General features: G+C 47.8%; 6 protein-coding genes across 6 annotated transcripts; 1 reads left to right on the top strand and 5 right to left on the bottom strand.

The window, feature by feature from the left end:
- Positions 1–203: 203 nt before the first annotated feature.
- KRS1 (lysyl-tRNA synthetase) lies at positions 204–2,490 on the bottom strand (the record flags this gene model as incomplete). The annotated part of the gene is made up of 9 exons (XM_036777853.1): positions 204–307; positions 368–447; positions 562–781; positions 841–889; positions 944–994; positions 1,052–1,871; positions 1,925–2,196; positions 2,251–2,380; positions 2,429–2,490. The coding sequence occupies 9 exons, from the start codon at positions 2,488–2,490 to the stop codon at positions 204–206; spliced, it is 1,788 nt and encodes a 595-aa protein (XP_036629281.1).
- A 16-nt stretch (positions 2,491–2,506) lies between these two features.
- Positions 2,507–4,061, top strand: PC9H_008338 (uncharacterized protein; the record flags this gene model as incomplete). The annotated part of the gene is made up of 7 exons (XM_036777852.1): positions 2,507–2,537; positions 2,785–2,882; positions 2,940–3,070; positions 3,122–3,204; positions 3,252–3,506; positions 3,585–3,979; positions 4,038–4,061. The coding sequence occupies 7 exons, from the start codon at positions 2,507–2,509 to the stop codon at positions 4,059–4,061; spliced, it is 1,017 nt and encodes a 338-aa protein (XP_036629280.1).
- Positions 4,062–11,018: 6,957 nt separating this feature from the next.
- On the bottom strand, positions 11,019–12,299 carry PC9H_008337 (uncharacterized protein; the record flags this gene model as incomplete). The annotated part of the gene is made up of 5 exons (XM_036777851.1): positions 11,019–11,142; positions 11,203–11,230; positions 11,774–11,919; positions 11,972–12,014; positions 12,068–12,299. 5 exons carry the CDS (start codon positions 12,297–12,299, stop codon positions 11,019–11,021), a joined length of 573 nt encoding a protein of 190 aa, XP_036629279.1.
- Positions 12,300–13,995: 1,696 nt separating this feature from the next.
- Positions 13,996–14,755, bottom strand: PC9H_008336 (uncharacterized protein; the record flags this gene model as incomplete). The annotated part of the gene is made up of 2 exons (XM_036777850.1): positions 13,996–14,595; positions 14,648–14,755. The coding sequence occupies 2 exons, from the start codon at positions 14,753–14,755 to the stop codon at positions 13,996–13,998; spliced, it is 708 nt and encodes a 235-aa protein (XP_036629278.1).
- A 784-nt stretch (positions 14,756–15,539) lies between these two features.
- On the bottom strand, positions 15,540–15,857 carry PC9H_008335 (uncharacterized protein; the record flags this gene model as incomplete). The annotated part of the gene is made up of 2 exons (XM_036777849.1): positions 15,540–15,678; positions 15,730–15,857. 2 exons carry the CDS (start codon positions 15,855–15,857, stop codon positions 15,540–15,542), a joined length of 267 nt encoding a protein of 88 aa, XP_036629277.1.
- A 2,259-nt stretch (positions 15,858–18,116) lies between these two features.
- PC9H_008334 (uncharacterized protein) lies at positions 18,117–18,905 on the bottom strand (the record flags this gene model as incomplete). The annotated part of the gene is made up of 2 exons (XM_036777848.1): positions 18,117–18,145; positions 18,599–18,905. The coding sequence occupies 2 exons, from the start codon at positions 18,903–18,905 to the stop codon at positions 18,117–18,119; spliced, it is 336 nt and encodes a 111-aa protein (XP_036629276.1).
- Between the last annotated feature and the right edge of the window lie 3,143 nt (positions 18,906–22,048).

Raw genomic sequence — 22,048 nt, 5'->3', positions numbered from 1 at the left:
TCACTCCTGAGTCTAGCAGGCGCCTAAATTGCTGAAGCAACTGCACGCAAACGCAATCTCAAGCTCGAGATACGAAAACCAAGAAACACCATGCCAATTAACTTCCCAAAGCCAGACAAACTGGGGCTTTAGTTACGTATTCTACATTAGTCGTTGACACTGGCCAATACACTATTTTCCGTAGCCCACTATCAATCTACTTTCTACACCTGGCCGGACTGTGCGAGAGGGTGGCCGCCAGGGACCGCAGGCGCGGGTGCGACGGTCTCTGGCTTCATGGCGGGGAAAAGGAGGACTTCCTTGATGTCTGAAGAACGTCATGAGTAAATCTTATCGAGGGGGAAGGAAGGGAAATGAGTGCTCGTACTCGTCGAATCGGTGAGGAACATGACCAAGCGGTCGATTCCGAGACCCCATCCTCCGGTAGGCGGGAGTCCATGTTCCAGCCTACAAAACCAAGGCAAACAAGCAATAAGCAAAACGAACGAACGGCGCGTGCCGATTAACGGATAAGATCGCCAACCAGCGAATGGAATGAAATGAAGCAAAGAAAAGACGTACGCATCGATAAACGTCTCGTCAACCCCCTGCGCCTCATCATCACCCTGCTCCTTTTGCTTTGCCTGCTCCTCAAAACGGAGGCGCTGCTCGAAGGGGTCGTTTAATTCCGTGTAGGCGTTGCAGAACTCCTTCCCGCACATGAACCCCTCGAAGCGCTCGCAGAGGCCCGGGCGAGAGCGGTGCCACTTGGCAAGGGGGGACATGACTTGTGGGTGGCCGACTGTCCATGAACGTGAATGAGCATGTTAAAGGAAGTACGAAAATAGAAGATGGCAGTACCGATGAAGGCGGGGGATATGCAGAGAGGCTCGATAAACTCGCCGACGAGCTGACGGTGTGACTGACATCAGCACTGAGCGTTGGGAGATGGCAAATCGCGTACCTTGTCAAGCATACGGGCATTTGTTCGCGGTTCGCTGCAATCCACATTGTGCTGGACGAGGTGCACGGTCATCATTTAGATACCGATATAAGTAGCACAGAACAGTACCTTGGTGCATAATTCCCTCAGCCACGCGTTCGTGGTTTCAGTGTGAAGTTCTTGGCCAGGAGGGAACTTGACACCCAGCTTCTCTTCAAGCGTGCCGATCATATCATATCGCTTCCACGGTCGCTTGAATTCTAATTCTAGGACCCTCGCACCCTCCTTGCCCTTATCACCGTCCGGGTGATACGAAATCTTGGTGCTTCCACCAGTGATCGTCTTCACAAGACCCTCAATCATAGCTTCCGTGATCTCCATCAAGTCTTCCATATCCGCGTACGCCATATAAAACTCGCAGATCGTGAACTCGGGATTGTGTGTCAAGTCAATACCTTCATTCCGGAAGACACGTCCGATCTCATACACACGGTCAAGTCCACCGACGACAAGCTGCTTCAAGTACAGCTCCGGCGCAATCCGCAGGAACAGGTCGAGGTTTAGATCGTTGTGGTGCGTGACGAACGGCTTCGCAGTCGCGCCGCCAGCAAGCAGCGACGTCATCGGTGTCTCGACCTCCATGAACCCGAGCGCGTCCAGGAAACGGCGTATGTAGTGCAGGATCTTGCTGCGCGTCACGAACAGCTTCCGCGTCTCGTCGTTCAGAATCAGGTCGAGGTAGCGCTTGCGGTACCGCGTCTCCTGGTCCTTCAACCCGAAGTGTGACGACGGGAGCTGGTGCAGATTCGGCGTGAGAAGAGTCATCGACGACGGGGAGATGCTCAGCTCGCCCATCTTCGTGCGCGACGGCGTGCCCGTGACGCCAACAATGTCCCCGCGCCGGAAGATGTCGTGCACAGCCTGGAACGACGCCGGGTCTTCTGCGTCTCTGCAGTACATTCATTCAGCCGTCAGTACTCGCACACAGACAGAGGCACGTACTGGGCGTTGGCCATGATCTGCACCTTGACACCCTCGCCGTGCAGATCGTAGAAGCGGAGGTTGTTGCTGTTCGCGCGCATGCCGTGAATGCGCCCCGCAAGGCTTTCCGTTGTCCCCACGAGCTTGGTCCCCGCGGGAATCTTGCCCTCCGCGCCGTAGAGCCCGATATATGACTCGAGCGATCGAGTCACATTGAACTTGTGGGGGTACGGGTTCGGCGACTGTGACGCCTTGAGTTGTAGAATTTGACGGGATCGTATTTCATAGTATTGCTGGTGGTGTTGCATGAATATTGAGGCCGTTGGAAGACGGTGAGAGGGACGTACATTTGGGTTCAACTTGGCTTCCTCTTCAGCAGCTGACGACGCCTTGGGCTTTGCCTGGGGGGGCTGAGCGGCGGCCTTGCTGGCCTTGCTGGCCTCCTTGGCTCTCTGCTTTTCTCGTCGCTTGAGTTCCCTGGCCGGAGATCGATGAAAGCGACCACAGCACGCGACGAATACTCACTGCTTGGAGATCATTTCCCCCGTGACAGGGTCCTTGTGGGTGCCGGTGGCCTCGGTAGACATTGCTTGCAAACGATGGATGTGGTGCAGGAACGGTCTTGGACGTGGAGGTGAGAGATAAAGAGTGGATAGAGGCCGAGCCAGCACTCTTAACATTCAGAATTTTAATCGATCATCATGCGTTCTTGTGACTTGGTCAATGGAAATAGAAATTGCTTATATAATACCCCTATCTTCCCTTCGACTCACTGGGCGCCTAAACTGTAAACTGCAGCACGACGGCTTCGACTCAATGATGGGTGGTAGGATCCTTTCCAGAGGGCCCTTTGTATCAATGCTGACTGAATACCTTCAAAGATCGATTTGAACTCGTGTCTCCGCCATTTGACAGCGTGTCGTCGGTGCGCTTTGCGCCGAAGCATCCTGATCACCTCCTTGTTTCTTCATGGGACACGGTGAATTTGTTTATCACTTCGGTCATGCTGAGGCTAACTAGTGACTTATTGGCATAGACGGTCCGGTTCTACGATGTTGCGGCTAATGAACAAAAGTGCAACTTTGAGCACAGGGCCGCCGTTTTGGCCTGCTGTTTTTCCGACGATAGCCATGCCTATAGTGGAGGGCTGGATACATACGTCCACGAGTACGTGTTCGTTTGATTCTATGACTGGACTTAAGGCTTTACATGACATAGACTGGATCTCCAAACCGAGAAAATGACTGCACTAGGCCCTCACTCAGACGCGGTTTCCTCTATTTGCCATTCGCGCGAATCCAGTGAGCACCTTCCAGAGTCCCATCGTTAGCGACTCACCCGTCTTCAGACTCTATAATCACTGGATCATGGGATAGAACTGTTCGGTTCTGGGATTCTCGGGCCAGTTCAGCCCAACAGTCGTCTCACGACCTCCCAGAGCGCGTGTATCATATGGACATCGTTGACAACATACTCGTAGTAGGCATGGCGAGCCGAATGTTCTGGATCTACGACATACGGAAGATGGAGATCCCCGCACAGCAGAGAGACAGCAGTCTGCGTTTCATGACGCGCTCCTTGGCTTGTATGATCGATCGACAAGGTACGGTGCGAGTTCTTTATGTCATCTCTAGCCTACATTATGCATAGCTCATCACTCTGGGACCCTCGTAATCCACAGGGTATGCCACGGGCTCGACGGAGGGTCGAATTGCGGTTGAATACTTTGACCCGTCCCCGGAAGCACAGGAAAAGAAATACGTGTTCAAATGCCACCGTCAAACCATTGACGATGTGGATCATGTATGGCCAGTCAACGCGCTCGCCTTCCATCCCATCTACAATACACTCGCCTCCGCTGGGTCTGACGGTACGGTGTCAATATGGGACTACAAGGTGAAGAAACGACTTCGCCAATACCCAAAGTTCGACTCTCCCATCCCATCCATTCACTTCAACTCAGATGGAAAGCGTCTCGCCATTGGGGTTAGTTATACTTGGGACGAAGGAGACGAAGGAGCGAAGACGGCAGAACGACCGTCGGTGTGGATAGGAAAGGTTGGCGATGAGACGAAGGTGAAATTTCATCCTAACCTCGCCGATACCAAGTGATGCTTATAGCGGATGTTTCTAGCCGAAGGCATGGGTAGAAAAGTAAATATGTATTTATATCGCCATGTCCTGCCCTCCGCTGTGCCTTTGACTCTTTCCGAGAGTGGGCAATATACTCCAACCCTTCTCATCATTCTCGGTTGGCTGTAAACCTGGCTGCATGCTGTGAGTTCTGAGACGTGTGAACATCGTATTTTAGGAACAATGGATTATGGCAGAACTCATCGTGGTGTTGTGAAACAACAAGCTTCAGCCCTGTGACTACGTCACATATTTAGTGAGGAAGTTTAATAGTACAGCATGTAAGTGGTAGCTTTGAAATACATCCATTGACTGGCCTCATTCAATATCTAATGGACCCTTTCACCATCTTGTTCATGTCCCGCACCTTTGGCGTGTGACAATTTTTTTTTATAATGTCTGCATTTATATACCACAACAAGCAAGCTAAAGCTACTTGGGGCTGTAGCCACTGCAATGCATGGCCTGTACGGGTCCTATTGATTCATAAATAGTACATAGCAAAATAGATAGCCATTGTGTCAGATAGGAGATGGAGATAATGTCTGCACTAAAGAAGGAGATAACAGATGGAAACTTTAGGCCCAGTATAAGATGTAAGCTGCAGTGTAGGCAATTGCAGAAAGAATAGTGGTAAGCAATAACATATAACAGACTTCAGGCCTGTGTTAAGAGCCACACTCACAGAGGGACTTGAGAATACGTGGACCTGCGGGTGCGCGGTTCCACATAGAGGCGAGGACATACAGGCTTGGCTTCAGCTACTGGCTGCGCCTCCCACACTCTTGTGTGCCCTGTATTTCCAGAGGGGATCCTACACGGGTACCGAGGGTACAAGCGGAGGCGAGGGGATGTGAGGGAGAGGCCTCAGTAGAAAGGTGAGGATGTGAGTGCAGAAAGGAACTAAATCCAAACTGAGGTAACTGTAGGTACAGTACAAGACTATATACTGAGGAACACAGTAGCCATGTGTTCATGAGACAGTTAGTAGTCCGGTCATAATAAGTACAGTGTGCTCGGATATGTATTTAGTCCATAATCCGAGAAGTCCAAGTAACCACAAGTATATGTGGCCTGAGCCCATAGCCAGAGTGCACACAAATACGCCCCTAGTAGCCCCTAAGGGGCCTCCTGGATGCGCCTATAACATATACAGAGTATAGGAGATTCAAAAACATTACTCAAATTGCTGAGAACTCATATTCATATACTCTTTCTCCATTCAATAACAGTGGACTCTTGTAAATGTACAGTGCTGCTTTTTTGCCTCCAGCTACTCCAGGATTTAGATGCTATTCTACTGTATAGTAAGACAGTGTAAGGGCAACCTCAAGATGGCCTCACAGTGCAAGCCTAGCAGAGGTAGAATCCAAAGATATGAATAAGTCTAACTACAATACATGAGAGAGCTGCTCACCTAGCAGAGGGAGAATCCAAAGAGAACAGGATAAGGATTCTTCATGCTAGGAAGCGAAGTATATACTGTAGTAGTGTGGGAGGAATGAAGAATAACTGTACAGTACACCAGCCACAAGTCCAAACAAATATCACAAGGTACCGGGGGGCATGTGATAATGAAGTGGAAGGGGAATGTACAGGAGTCGTGCCAGTGACCTGGGGGAGTAAGGGCAAAGAGTAATGAAGCAGGGAAGGAGGACAGAGGTAACCCGGACAAGCCCCAAAGAGTATAGACAAGTCCGAGCAAGTCCAAAGTGTCCGAAGTGTGGGAAGACTTTGACGTGACTCGGAGGCGAAGGAAGTGGGCGGAAAGGAAGTGGAAAGGAAAGGGAACGAAAGGGATGTATGTAAGAGTCCGTGGGATGAAGGAAAAGAGAAAGGAACGAGGAGGAAGGGAGAGGGACAGGAGAATAGGAGAAAATAGGAGTGTCTCCTTACAGACAGTGATTGATCTAATTACTTGAAATACCAATTCAAACATATTCCTGGGAATAACTACTACACTTGTCATGTAAAACTAGTTATCCACTCTACAGATGTGCATATCTCTGCTAGTTAGTTGAATCATATATTATCAGACTTATCCACATGTACTGATCAACCATGTTCATCTGAAATTGCCATTGTTGACAATTTGTTGACTCTCTTGACACTCTATTACACTACTGATATTACAGAGTTAATATGATACATGTGAAATATCATATTTAATGCCAGAGTGTAAGTCTACAATATGAGCATAAATGAAACAGTGAGTATGGCTACTGAGCAGTGTTTTGAGGGGCTCCCCTGAGGCTCCCCCTGAATATTGATTAATATGGCAACTTACATGATCTCCGGTGCTAACTCTCATTTAGCTTTGGAAGCTCTCCCACGTGTACAAGTGAGGAAAGGCTGATTGAATTGAATTAACATTGAATACAAAATTAGATTAAATTAAATTAAAATTAAACAAGATCCCGAGATTCCTGATGACCAGCTACCAGCTACAACAGTAGCTGTCCACTTAAGGAAGCGCCCAAAGCCCCCACCCAAATAAAGAACGGTTCCTTTCATTTCATTACAGGACCCGTAACTAAGACGCGGTGTGAGTTGAGTACAACGAATTAACACTGCACCCGGTTGTTACAAGTAGGGTTGGTCAAATTGGGGTTGGGCCGTGTTTGGAGTAGTTCCCGGTGTTATGCAGCGACTTTGAGCAGGATAATGGTTGGTCGGGTGGTGTTTAGCATAGGGCATATTAGCCATAGAGAGGGAAGTTTAAAGTCATTCCAGGACTGGAGGGTGTGGCTACATCCACTTTAAGCTCCTTTACCAAGGGGGCACCGACAGTGGTTGGCACTGGGAAGTTTCCAGTCTTTCCAGGACTCAGAGGGCGTGAACACTCATTTAGGCTCCTTAAAGAAGGAGCACCCTCTGGCAGGAACCGTGCTGCCTTCCCTCATCATTGTAGTGTGAGAATGGCTGTAGGAGCCTGTACATGGCTGACAACGGGCCTCGAGAACTGGAAATCAACCATGGGAAACCCAGAGATGGTGATGGTTTGAGTTCAAGAGCGGTTGGCGCGTGACAACTTTATGGGTCTGCTTGTGCCCCTGTTCTGCCTTTGGCTCAAAGACAGTATTCACTTTCTTTGTTGTACAGTTTCTGTAAGTCTATAATTGAGATATACTATATAAGAGGATAATGGCATATTGAGCATATAGTATATAGTGTGTACATGTAAGAACTTGAATGGCTACAGGGAATCAATAGGGCAAGGGGTAGAAATTCACATCAAAAGTATAGGTACAGAGAGAGAAATACCTATCAAGAAAACCATTGACCACAGACAAACTAAGGGGGCATGCTCTATTTCTTAGATTAGATGCATTCTGGTTGGTAAGTGTGTCTCATGGAAAATAAGGTGCTTGGAGGAAGGTCATTAGGGTACAGTTTACTTAATGCCTCACCATTGTTGTGCACCCAATATGCTAACCACTCACTTACATTGACTTTATATATCAATTTAAGACTTTGGCCATCATATATACCACTTCCCACCATCATTCCCTCTTAATTTGTGCTGAGGAGTGTAGGCTATTATTATTAGCACTTGTCAAAGCGCTCAATGTAGTTGCTTACAGCCCCCATTCTATTTAACATTCTATGTCCAAGTACCCCCCATTTGTCCCACAACAACTGAGTTTAGTTACTGTGCCTCCTATTTCCTACTGTGTATCCCCTGTCACCCTGAACTTGAAATGCTTTAGTTTATGAATTTGTCATTCAAGCCTGACAAATGAAATTTTATTCTGCCACAGCTATAATCATGCAATCTCGTAGTATCTATGCTATGCTGAGCCCAAAGCCAAACTCAGTGCTTAGGGCATGGAAGTTGAGTAGCTTTAGCTACCCTCTCTGGTTGCCCCAACCTTTACTCCATTATTTGAGCTTCATTATTGTGGTAATCAATTGAATATATCATACTACATCTCATGTAATTAGTTCTGAAGTATATATTGATCTACATACACTGAGTTCATTTCATGATGAGATTTACATCTGTACTATCATTCTATATAGCACCCATAAGACAAACCTCAAGCCTTCACAGACCCTGTTCAGCTCATTCAGAGGCTTGTGTAATGGACTACCCATATTTATACTCTATGGCTTATATATTCCCCCCTTCTCAGCAGAATCTTACTTGCAAGACATCCTCTCCTATCTCCTATTCCTGTATCCTCACACAGAAGAAGTGTGCACAACAGTTGGCCATTTGCTGCTTACCTAAGATTACCTAAGCTCCAAGTTCACACGGATCAAGACTTAATATACAGTGACTTAAAAACCCTTTCTATGTTGGTCACTTTTGCACAAAACACTGAATAATGGAGGAACTACTGAAAATGGTAGCTTAGGGTTAGTGTAGCGTTTGTAGTGCCCCTTTTCAGCTAGATGACAAATCTTGATTCAAGTCAAGCGAATAAGTCTAGAATATTCTACAGAATCTCTAATCAAGGGATGCATTGAAAGGGTTTTTTGAGTGTAGTTCCTGAATGCCTTGTTCCTGGCTATTACTCATCCAGGCACAACCAACACTATATATAAGCTCTGTTAGTTGTTCATCTTCCCTACAACAATGAAGTCCATTTCCGACTCCCTTCACACCAATATCACCTCTGCCCTTCTTAATACCAGCCATTCTCAGGTCAAGATTGCTCTCAAGATGGGTTGTAGTGCAGCTACTGTCTCTAGGGTAGCTCACCAAGTAATCCCTAATAAGGAAAACCTGGTGGGTGGATGTCCTAAGAAGCTTGATGAGAGGGCAATCATCAGCCAAATCAACTCTGGAAAAGCTGAGAATGCTGTTCAGGTCACCAGAAACTTGAACAAAGTCCTCAGTGACCCTGTCTCCACACAAACTGTGCGCAATGTCCTCAAGAAAAACAATATGAAGGCTGTGGTGAAGAAGAAAAAACCCTTTCTATCGGTCAAACATCGGAAAGCATGTCTTGCTTGGGCTTTAAAGGACAGGGATTGGACAGTGGAGGACTTCAAGAGGGTATTGTGGTCAGATGAAACTAAAATCAACAAATTTGGGTCAGATGGTAGGAAATGGGTTTGGAAACAGAAGGGGGCACCTTTGCAGGATCAGGAGGTTGAAGGAACTGTCAAGCATGGGGGTGAAAATATTATGGTCTGGGGGGTGATGGGATGGAATGGGATGGGGAGAATGGTTGAGGTTGAGGGGAGGATGGATGCCCAGCAATATGTGGAGATTCAACCCCTTCATAACCCCACCAACTTCAGCAACACCCATCGTCATGCAGCTGTTCTCAATGCATTCACTGGTTCGCAAATTCTGCTGTTACAGTCACCCACAAAACATACTGTATAATGTTCTAGGGCTCCCTGCAGATGATCCCCGGCATGTTCAGATTGACAAAGCTATGAATGTGAAAGCGTGAGCAATACAGCTGGCCACATTTGCCAGATACAACAATATTTCGGGTATCTATTCTCCTTCTTTGGCTTGGATAATGCTCTAAATCAAAAGTTGAACTTATTAGCACCCACCAACACTGCATTTGCGCAATTGCTGCTAGACTGTTATAGGCGCGTCCAGGAGGCCCCTTAGGGGCTATGACAGGCATTTCCAGCTACAGACCTGGGCCACGCACACACACGGCTACACGGACATGTCACAGACTATGGACTTGTACATATTCGAGCATGCTGTACTTATTCCCACCGGACTCATTGCTGTTTTGTGAATGCGCGGACGCCACGTGTTCCCTAGTATATATTCCTGTACTGTACATACAGTTACCTCAGTTCAAATATTAGTTCCTTTCCGCACTCGCACCCTCGCCTCTCTATTGAGGTCTTCCCGTTGCATCCCCTCGCCTCTGCCCGTACCCTCAGTACCCGCGCAGGACTCCCTCTGGAAATACAGGGCACGCAAGAGTGTGGGAGGCGCAGCCAGTAGCTGAAGCCAAGCCCGTACATCCTTGCTCCCCTCGTTCTCCTCCACGCCTCTATGTAGAACCGCGCACCGGTGGGTCCGCGTATCCCGAGCCCTTGCAAGTGTGGCTCTTAACATAGACATGGAAAATTGACTCAATCAGAAGATGGACAATATGGAAAATCAACTCAAGCTAGAAATCCACAGTGCCACTTGATCAGCCCTCAAAGTGAGCCCTTTTGTCGTTGCAGAAATCTCCCCCTCCTCATGACCACCACAACAGGTGCTCAACGGCTCATGGTCTGAAGGTGCTATAGAGTACAAAATTATACCTTTCAACAACGGAGAAATGCCAGGTGCTCATCTTCCCCATTTGACAAATCTTGCTTCAATTGATGCCCTCTCTGCAAACGATGCAACCAAATACCTCTGGGGATATGGGATCGAGAATCCCGCTGGAAATGTGGCTCATAAACACAGAAAAGTTGCAGAGTTAGTCAGGGTTTCAGCTGATGCCATGAGGATTTGTTTTGGTTGATTGGCTCGAGTTGTGTACATCTCCTTATATGTACTGTGTCCTGTATCCTCGTGTCTCACTGTAAATACATCATTAGCCAGGGTCCACAACTCCTGTGTGGTGATAACACCCCTGGGTGCTGCATAACCATCTGTGCCAGCAGCCGCCATGCAACGATGGAGGCACACAGAGTTATATGATATGTAAGATGATAAACACTGCTCTGTGTCAGCAGGGAGAACTTCTATTGTATGCCATTCAGCAACCCAGCATATGCCACATGTAAACAAGCCTTCGCTCCACGGTAAGTAACTCGGCCGCTCTGGGTCCCAGCAACCAGTGTTGTCATGACCTAGGTCAGACATGGTCGGCCAACCAGGTCATGATTCAGGCTCCTAAAACCTATGGAAAGCAAGACTGATCTGGTCTTCACCAGCTTGAAAGGTCCGAGTTGTTTATTCCTTGGCACAAGGCCCCCGAGTTAGACACGCGCTTCCTGAAGTAGGTACAAATATGTACAAATATCTAGTGCTCAAATCATCGCACAAGTTGGTGCTCTAAGAGGGGGGATGGACCAGCAAGGTCAAAGAATGATACAGGCAGTCTATAATAATCATGAATAGACTCACTAAGCAGAGAAAGTGAATCCATGGCCATTGTGGCTGACCAAAGCCATAGTCACTGGTTGGTATGTAGAGAGTGCACTTACATGAGGCAAACATGCACAAACATGGCACTCACTTGAGTCGCCAGTCAAATGTAACCATGACTGGATGGACCAATAGCATTAGTTTATATGATGTATGGAGTGTGATACTGTTAAGTAGCAAGATGATTTTAAAAAAAACCCCACAGTGTCTTGTTCATCATGAGAGTCAGACCTTGCTTCGTACTGAGCAGGAACCTTGAAGCGCCAGCCAGACAAACATTGACAAATAACAAACTCCGCACCGTGGATTGACTATAGAGCATGTAATTTGAGCCACAGGATGGACCGTTAAGCCTCCAACAGTGCTGGGTGTGTGTGATACACATATACACAGCAGATTGGCATCATCAAACTGAATCCGCTGGCACTACTGATCAAAGTAAGTCGCACCCACCATTCTAGCTGAGTGACTGTGACATGGTGTGACTGTAGTAATGATACTCGGTTTTGTTTGTTCGTTTCGTTTTGTTCAAAGGCCATTCTGTTATCATTTGTAGCTAAGAAGTAGGTCTAGACAAGGCTTTTGGTATTGTATTTTAGCTATACATAGTTAAGCTATCTTATCTGGTGAATCAACAGATCCTACAAAGAGAGGCTGCTTACTATGGGACTTAGAGTTGGAGAAAGGAAGCAACAGAGAGTGTAGTTTATACCACTTGCAAAAATAGTTGCAGGTATGGAGCCTTTTGAAGTTCGTAAATGCGCTGGGCAGGTTGCCAGACACAAAGATCTGTCCTTTGGTGATACTGCTGTTCGAGTTTCAGCTACTTGCTGAAAAGCAAGAAAGGTAGAGCCACTCACGGATTGGTTGTGATTTGAGGGTCAGTGAGAAGAGTATCACCATCTGAGAGGCATGTTAGTGGACAATAGCACCTCCTTGATTGCCAACATGCTTACCTTGAAGATCAGAAATGAAAACAGACTCTGTCTTGAAATACTGAACATGCTGAGCAAAGGCAAAGAACTTTGCTCGTCGTTCCTGATCCAGATTCTCCATTGGAAGAAGCTCTGGGCTGTCATTGTTGATGTACTTGATGAACTTCCCATCGATGACCTCCTCAATGAGATAAGACTTCTTGACGCCGTCCACCTCATTAGAATTTGCCAGCGCTGCATCAACAAAGTGCATCTGGGGGATGTTGAAAGGTGCTGTAAGGGGACACTCCTATTTCCTCTCCTTTTCTTCATCTCATGGACTCTTACCTACATTTCCTTTGTTCCCCTTTGTTCCTTTTCGCTTCCTTTCCTTTCCACTTCCTTTCTGCCCACTCCTTTCGCATCCGAGCCACGTCCGGTGACTCCGGAGTCTTCCCGCACTTCGGACTCGCTCGGACTCGCTTCGGACACCTCGGACTCGCTCGGACTCGCTTCGGACACCTCGGACTCGCTTTGGACACTTCGGACTCGCTCGGACTCATCTATACTCTTTGGGGCTCGTCCGGGTTACCTCTATCCTCTTTCCCCACTTCGTTACCCTTTGCCCTTACTTCCCCAAGTCGCTGGCACGACTCCTGTGCATTTACCCTCCACTTCATTATCACATGCTTCCTTGTACCTTGTGATATTCGCTCGGACTTGTGGCTGGTGTACTGTACAGTTATCCTGCATTCCTCTCACGCTACTACAGTATATACTTCGCCTCCTAGCATGGAGAATCCTTATCCTGTTCTCTTTGGATTCTCCCTCTGCTAGGTGAGCAGCTCTCTCATGTATTGTAGTTAGTCTTACTCATATATTCTCCCTCTGCTAGGCCTGCACTGTCGGCCATCTTGAGGTTGCCCTTACAAATAGGGACAAGTTCATGCCAGTCAGCGTCACGAAGACCAAGGCTGCTGAAGGAAATGGGATAATCATGGGACCATTGGCAGTAAGACTCCCAGATGGCTATGATTGCCATGCTTTTCAAGTCGTCAACTCCAATGTCTGGCAAAACATGCTGCAGGTCCCGAGGCTCCTATTGAGATGGCCACCAATTTAGAAAGGGTGAAACATATGCATGAATGGCTGCCTACTCACAGAGATGGGTTTCAGGCCATTCTTTTTGTCTGGTATCCAAGTAGCCAAGCAGACACTCACAGTGATCTTGCCTGTGCCACCATGTGCATATGCCAGCTTTGCAAAGTGAGCCCGAAGTTCATTGAACTTTGTGTGTGCTTGCTGATATTCAACAAATTGGGGGAACAAATCGGAACTGATCCTCGGAAAAGGTAGCATCGAGCCAGCATTGATACTGGCAGGTGTGAGGACTTGCGGCTGTGGAACCAGAGGTGGTCTCATAGAGCAGCTAGGGGTGTGGATGTCCTGAAGCGAATGAAAAGGCCGCCCCACTGCTTGGACCTTGAGCTTGGAATCTAAAATGACTTAGAGGTAGTTATTGAAATATAGCAACTCACTTACATACCTCCATGCTGGCCTTTAGCAACTTGTTGCGCAATATTCTGCAACTCAGATGCACTCAGTGTTTTATCTGGGGGTTTAATTCAGTAAATGCCATCAGTTCAATAGCAGAAACTCGCCACTATTGTTTGCTTTCACAGAGTAGTAGAGCTTGCAAACAAGACAAAGTCGTTGGCCTGTTCCTTTGACTTGACCAACAACATACTGCAGTTCTTCCTTTTTAAAAATGACATTGCATCGGTCACAAATTGTGTGGAGGTTGAGTTCAGTGAAGTCGGCCATAATAGTTGAGTTGAAGATAGTGATTTTCTTGCACCAGGTATTCGAGGCTGACTAATTTAAAAACAATACAGTTGTACGATCATACAATCAGGAACGTTACAGCTATCATTTGGCTGTTGTAGCATACTTATTGTACACTACTGTTGCTAAAAGGCAAGCTCATCGCTAGAGCCATCACTATTGGAAGGTGTAAAATCAGCATGAAATGAAGCCTTGGAGTATTCTGAAGCTATACTGTGACTGCTTGCACTCGTTCGACTGTTTGACCCCTGTTTTGACCCCTTAGTTTTGCCCTTCTGCGCCACCATAGTGAATTTTGCTGCCGCCTCTGCAATACTAGGAGGGATGATTGGCTTTGAGAGGCCCCCAATGTACATGAAGCCCTCTGGCAGCTCTCCTACCATGTTGTCTCCTGCTCGAAGCTTCTTTAGTCCAGGCAACAATGGGACAATGTTCTCTGACAGAGGGTTCTCTGGATCAGGAGGAGCAACATGCTTTGAAGCGTCGAATGCAGTAAGGACAGAAGCAATTGAATGGGACAGGGAGGTAGGTGTGTTGCGAAATTCCCAGAGCATGGTCTTGTATACATCCCAGAACGATGCAGAGGTGACTGGAGGATTGCCTAGCTTTGTGTAAAGCTCATGTACAAGGGCAGCAAAGATTGGCAGAACCAACTCCTGCACTTCATGTCCAGGAGGAGCATGATCCTGCTCAGCTTGGTCGACTAAATCAGAGCTTACAGGTATCTGTGATGGCCATGGGAACGGCAACAGAAACCTGGCCCAGACTATAACTTACCTTGAAGTCAAGCACACCAAAGGACTCCGGTTTTGAGTAGACCATCTCTGGTACGCCATGTGGTAGCACCTTGTTCTTATCTGCACGAGGCACATTGAAGTTGCGCATGACTATCCAAGAGTCAAGCTCAGCTTGAAGCCAAGGGATAGTGAGCCAGCAAAACAACAAGCTGAAGATGGCATCAGTACATAAAAGAGCCTGCAAGCGACATGAAGATGGGTGACTATACCTCTCCAATGGATCAGTAGCCTTATACCAGCCTTGATTCACTCCCTTGTCTAGGGTGTCCTCAAATCCTGGGGTCCAATCATGTTGAGGCAGTGACCACACGATCTCGGCTTTGATGTTTTGTTTTTTATGCATCCATCAATGCTGCATGATATCTGCAAGTGAAGGATCCATCAAGTGGCGCATGACAGTCTGTGTGTTAGCAACACCATAGTTCTCCGTGCCAGGATCACTCTGGGTCACCAGCGGAATGGCTACAATACAGGTAAGTGATTGTTCTTGCATCCTCAGAGGTACATACCACCAAGCTTGCGAGCAGCATCAATGTACCAGCTGCATACAATCCGTGGGTTCTGGTTATTCCACCAGATCTTGATCCAAATTATGTAGCCGCTGAATACATTGACACAGGCATGAAGCCATAGACCGAAACACCCCCATTTGTCATGTTGATCTTGAGACCAAGTATTGTTCACACAAGCTGCCCAGTACCGCTTACGGACAAGTCAATGGGCCTTGCGTTGCTTGACAGCCTTGGGCTCAGTCTGTTTGAGAAATTTGGCAATCAGGGGCCTAAGATAGCGCAGATTAGCAAGTTTTAGAAGCGAACACTCATAGCGAAGCACCTTGGTACAAACATGCCATAGTCAGTGTGCAAAGACTTTCAGATGTTCTCAATTCCACGGGTAGGGAAGCGTGCACAAGTCTCTTCAATCTGCCTCTGGATGGAATCCACATTATGCTTTTGCTGCCTCATACTCAACAGCCCCAAAGATTTTTGGACACACTTCACAGAGGTGACACTGCAAAAGTGTAAGTGATTATAAGACATCACAGCAGATAAAATAACACACCTCAGGCCATACTTATCCTGGTTGTAATGATCCTTCATCTCCTTTGCAATCTCTACGTCATTCAGACGGCACCGATAAAAAAAGGTGATATATTCTTGAATTTCATTGGTAGGCGCTGGATCCTCCATTGGAATGGTGGAAAAAAGAAGGGAAGGGCTTACGGATTGGCTTGTATTGATTCAGCATAGTGGATGTAGCCACTGCAGAGTGGAGGAGATGCACAGGCATTGGCGCCGAACACTATTCTGAAAGGGTTCAGGGGAAAGCTCCTATTCATCCCTGAAGAGCATGTTAATACCTCCTCATAACTGTCTCGGCTCTTCACTCTTCAGGTTGCAAAATTGATTGTAAGTAGGCAGGCAGGATGCCGGCACATAGACTTCATGCACACATGCAGATTCTCTTGTCATCAACACTCTGTTCCAGCTGTGCATACACATATTGTATTCAACGTGCAGCAGCAGTGATAGCGCAGGATCAGATACACTAGCTTCATTACTTACTACTTGACATGTGTGTTCTTGCCAACTCGTTGTCTCGTCCACTCCCAATTGTGTAGCTACCTACACTTACACAAAGGTAAGTCGTTGTCACTGTTGCCTGAGATGACCCCGTACTCACCTGCATTGTTGTGCCTTTAACTCCTACAGGTAAAATGGCGTAGAAACATTTAGTCTTCATGATGTCGGGGGTGGTTGCATGGTATCCGTACGGTGCTGCATGTTGTAATGCCAGAGAGTCCAGGCAGAAGACACCAAGAAAACAGCCACTTGGTACAAAGTTAGCCTTGTCCATCACCATGCACGAAGACAAGAGATGGTGGAGCGGCCATAAATGATGGTGTGGTGAGAACAGTGATGCCACAAGAGCGGACTAACAGACACAATAGTGAGTTCAATTGTTGCAACGCACTTGGACCTTGCTAACCAACTCGTAGCACCCCCAAACGGCGCCCCTACCTCATCTTGTGTGTCCCATGCGCTCGACAACACACTAGCTCACTGTGTAAGTCACAGCCGTCAGTTTCTTTGGGAAAACCAGAGTAAACTCACCAGGTTGGTCCACACAGAATAGATGTAGTTGCGTGCGATGTCCGTGGTGATGAACTTGACGAAACAAGTGGCAATCTTGCAGACATGCTAGCCCGTAGACTGTAGACACCATAAGCTATACACCCCATCTGGTATGCCACTGACTCAGGAACAGCGGCATGCCGACATGTTCTCTGCGCCTTGAGTACTGGTACACATTGTCAGCGTCAACAAGTGTGCCGGCGCTGAGGAAGTTGCCAACAGTCAGCGAAATGAAGATGATGGACGGTGAACTTGCACATGTTGAAGCCAGAACTGGGATGTTGTTGGGACGGGGTGGTTAATAGATGTAGACATAGCCATAGATATGTGGACACACCAAGCCCGGGTCAGTGGTGGAGATGGTGGACAGGAAGAAGAGTGTGAGGTATGAGTGGCGCATGAATATCTGAGGACAGTGCAAATGTGCTCCCAAACAATGGTGTCCTCTGTGAGTTCAGGACAACTCACAATCCAAGTTGTGCCTGTTTCAAGCACCTCAAGTCAGTCTGACGGCGAGAATCCAGGTAGAAGAGGGCCATGGACGAGTGCCTTGAGTGCGTATGTAATCCAACAACAAGAGAGGCCTTTCTGAGCAAGTGAGTGAATACCAGATCGTTGACCTGATGCAGGACTGATTGAGTAAGAGACAGCATGGACCGTCTACCAAGTCATTCATGTGGACATGAATCTAGGAACAAAGGACCAACACCATCAATACACACCAACGAACAAGCAAACACTGAACTTGTGTGTACCTTCCTGCTGTCTACATCACTCCACACCCCACTCCACAATTAACCCTCGCTCATCCAGATGCACTCTAGCATCCAACAGCCTTGCCGTCTCCATTGACCAGCCATGCATGCATGCATGCAAAGTGAGTAGTATCAAACCCGTTTGTTTAGAACCTATCTAGTCATGATGATACATTTTGGATTTTCAGTTACCTACAGTGTGTCTATTGCCAACACAATGTGTCACATGCGACTGCTCTTGATGACGCCAATGCGAACACCTCAATCACCTACAACGAGTGCATTGTCAGCGTGATGGAATGGGCAGCCAGGAATAAATGGTATGTATCTCTCACAACTACTATTTGCCCTCCCTTTTGCTTTGTTGTCACTCTCTTCTCTCTCCCATCCCACTGTGTTCGTCTTCATTTCCTTCACTATTCCTTTTGTTCGTTCCTTCATTCACATTCCATTCTATTCCCCCTGTTTTGTTCCTCCTCCTTGCTCCTTCCATTCTAACCCGTCTATCCTTTAGTTAGCCTTTTGTCTTACCTCCAATGTTGACGACACTCGACACATTTCACCCCTCTGCGCCCATGTCACTGTTTCCTACAACAACGATGTAAGCAAGTCCCAATGTACAATGCAACTGCGCCCCGCCAACTCACCTCGTCAATGCAGCATGGAGAACACGCTGAAGAGCCATCGGGCTCCCTTCTAACGCAAGTTCAAATGCAAAGTCGTGCATATCCTTGTCATTTTTGTTCCTTATTTCTTTTCCTTTTCCTTCCCTCCCTTCCCCCTTCCCCTTCCCCGTCCGCCGTGCCCTGCTTCCGCCCCCATGTAAGCCCAAACCCCTTCTTCCCAACCAACTTGGAGGATGCCAACTTCGAGTTCGCACCGCTGCTGGCAGGCGTGGCAGGCATGCTTGCCGCACTAGCAGGTGCCAGCCCTGTATGAGAAAAACAAAAACAAACACATGTGGGACGTCAGCGCCATGAAGGAGTCAGTGATGCAGCAGGCTAATGACTGTTTCCCCCAGTTGTCTCGCCCTGCACACACCCTGCGCCCGGCTGCACCTGTGCCGTGTCGCGCTTTGTAACCCCGGGCACGATCTCCTCTGACCGCCCTGCCTCTTCCCCTTCTTGCTGCCACCCCAATGCTTCCTTGCTGCTTTCGCCGCCTCTTTCTGGATCTTATCCAGGTCCCCGCCCTCCACCCAGATCGCGATGAACTCCTTGCCCCGCACACGCAGGAACTCCTCCAGCAGCGCCGTGTTCCGTGAGTTTGCTTTCACGATCACCAGCAGCATGTCCCCCATGAACGGGATGAAGCTGATCACCCCAGACAGCGCATTGTTGAACAGCATGTGCCGCACCAGCTAATCGGGCAGGCTGGGAACGGGTGTATGTTGCAGTCCACCACATGTTCATCTGACGTTCAGGTGATGTTCGGGTATTCAGGTATTGTTCAGATACTGTTCAGGTGAATTTCACCAAATGTTCAGGTAATGTTCAGATTCTGTTTGTAGCCTTTGTTCAGGTTCAGATTATGTTCAGATGGTGTTCAGGTGATGTTCAGGTGATGTTCAGGTGAACAGAGATCATCCAAATTCTATCTGAATGTCAGATGAATGTCATCTGAGCAGCATCTGAACATCACCTGAACATTATCTGAACATTACATGAACATTACCCAAACATCATCTGAACCACATACAAACAACACCTGAATATGGTCTCATCAATATGGTTGTCATCCATGGTGTCATTTCTATGTGATTCTACTATTTCTATCAACTACTGCAGAACAATGAAAGTAGCTCATGAGAATTCTACAAACAGTCACATAACCAGGTTGATATACCCTACAAAAAGTATCTTGGTCTTTCCCAAAAGTATTCACTAAGTTTAATACTGACCATGGGAAAATTCTTGTTACTGTGGAAACGTCAGGAACCTCTTTCTTCAGCATAATGAGTGTTTAGCATTGACAAAACAACTGCTGATAAATGTAGTAGACCTCTTAAACAGTCTATACAGTAAGAAAACTGAAAACTTTCCCTGTTTTTTCAAGTAATTTACATTTTTCTCACTAATAAGTCAAGTTCTCACAATGCTATCTATACCAGCAGAGTTGGAAAAGATGGCTCTACAACTTCTATTTTGGGTGATATTTTCCCACTGTAACAATATACTATATGTTAGTAGAACAGTGTTCAGAGTAAAAGATATTCTTAGGAAGAAGTATTGTTGACCTCTTTGAACAGTTTTCCCACTTACAAAGAGCCATTATTCAAGAATTCCTGCAACAAGAAGCAGTACTAATGTATTCCACCTGAATTCACCTAACATTCAGGTGAACATTACCTGTCAAATTCACCTGAATTCACCAAATGTTCAGGTGAACAATTCAGGTGACCTGAACAAAATCTGAACCAAAAAAAAGAGTTTTGGTGGAGAAATTCAGCCAATGTTCGGATTCTGTTCAGGTGTTGTTCAGGTGTTGTTCAGGTGTTGTTCGGCCATTCAGGTGAACTTCACCCGAACATGTGGGAGAGCGCAACGTGCTCCTTGGGGGCGGCCTTCACATTCAATTGCTGCCTTGGTGGGTGTTCGCATGGCATCCCAGCCCATATTCCCGTTTGTTCAAGTCCGTTTTATGCGAAGCAATCTCTTGTGCCAAGGTGAGCATCAAGCTCACTATCTGTCATGCATCGAGCTTTACAGTGATGCGGTCAGCGAAAGATGCACCTGATCAACGTTGAAAGTAAATTGCATTCGCTTGATAGTTGTAAGGGCAACCTCAAGATGGCTGACAGCGCAGGCCTAGCAGAGGGAGAATATATGAGTAAGACTAACTACAATACATGAGAGAGCTGCTCACCTAGCAGAGGGAGAATCCAAAGAGAACAGGATAAGGATTCTCCATGCTAGGAGGCGAAGTATATACTGTAGTAGCGTGAGAGGAATGCAGGATAACTGTACAGTACACCAGCCACAAGTCCGAGCGAATATCACAAGGTACAAGGAAGCATGTGATAATGAAGTGGAAGGGGAATGTACAGGAGTCGTGCCAGCGACCTGGGGAAGTGGGGACAAGGAGTAATGAAGTGGGAAAGGAGGATAGAGGTAGCCCGGACGAGCCCCGGAGTGTATCTACGAGTCCGAGCGAGTCCGAAGTGTCCAAAGCGAGTCCGAGGTGTCCGAAGCGAGTCCGAGGCGAGTCCGAGGCGCGGGAAGACTCCGGAGTCACCGGACGTGGCTCGGATGTGAAAGGAGTGGGCGGAAAGGAAGTGGAAAGGAAAGGAAGCGAAAAGGAACAAAGGGGAACGAAGGAAATGTAGGTAAGAGTCCATGGAATGAAGGAAAGGAGAGAAAATAGGAGTGTCCCCTTACATCACCCCCCCTTCAAGGTTGCGGCGACCCGACGCGAAGATTCCTGCCTGCCGCGCCATGAATTCACCAACCCCGAAACTCCGGACTGCTGCGAGAAGATGTCGAAGTACGACTGCACAGAGCCCGGAGCCTTCCGACTGCGCCAACGCTCCCAGGACTGGTCCAGTGCTGTAGGAGTCATCCGGAGCGGTGCAGGGGTCATCGGACTCGTCGGACTCGTCCGGAGTGAGCGCACTGCGTCCGGATGACGATCATGGAAGTCCTTGACCTTCTGGGCAGCATGCTGGAGGTTGCTCGCGGGCTCCCAGGAGTCGTGCTCAATGCCATAACCTCGCCAGCATACCAGATACTTCAGGACCCGACCAAACCGTCTGCTGTTCCGGACCTCTTCTACCTCGTGCTCTTCTTCTCCGTCAATGAGCTGCGGAGGTGGCGGAGCGACAGGGCGTCTACCCGGAATGGGATCCGGGACTGTAAGGGGACACTCCTATTTTCTCTCCTTTCCTTCATTCCATGGACTCTTACCTACATTCCCTTCATTCCCCTTCGTTCCTTTTCGCTTCCTTTCCTTTCCACTTCCTTTCCACCCACTCCTTTCGCATCCGAGCCGTGTCCGGTGACTCCGGAGTCTTCCCGCACTTCGGACACTTCGGACTCGCTCGGACTTGTCTCGGACACTTCGGACTCGCTCGGACACTTCGGACTCGCTCGGACACTTCGGACTCGCTCGGACTCATCTATACTCTTCGGGGCTCGTCCGGGCTACCTCTATCCTTTTCCCCCACTTCATTACTCTTCGCCCTTACTTCCCCAAGTCGCTGGCACGACTCCTGTGCATTTACCCTCCACTTCATTATCACATGTTTCCTTGTACCTTGTGATATTTGTTCGGACTTGTGGCTGGTGTACTGTACAGTTATCCTGCATTCCTCTCATGCTACTACAGTATATACTTCGCTTCCTAGCATGGAGAATCCTTATCCTGTTCTCTTTGGATTCTCCCTCTGCTAGGTGAGCAGCCCTCTCATGTATTGTAGTTAGCCTTATTCACTATCTTTGGATTCTCCCTCTGCTAGGCCTGCGCTGTCGGCCATCTTGAGGTTGCCCTTACAGC

Source organism: Pleurotus ostreatus (assembly GCF_014466165.1).
Source record: "Pleurotus ostreatus strain PC9 chromosome Unknown scaffold_6, whole genome shotgun sequence".
Classification (NCBI taxonomy): domain Eukaryota; kingdom Fungi; phylum Basidiomycota; class Agaricomycetes; order Agaricales; family Pleurotaceae; genus Pleurotus; species Pleurotus ostreatus.
The sequence above is the reverse complement of the archived record's forward strand: the minus strand, read 5'-3'. Positions and strand labels throughout refer to the sequence as shown.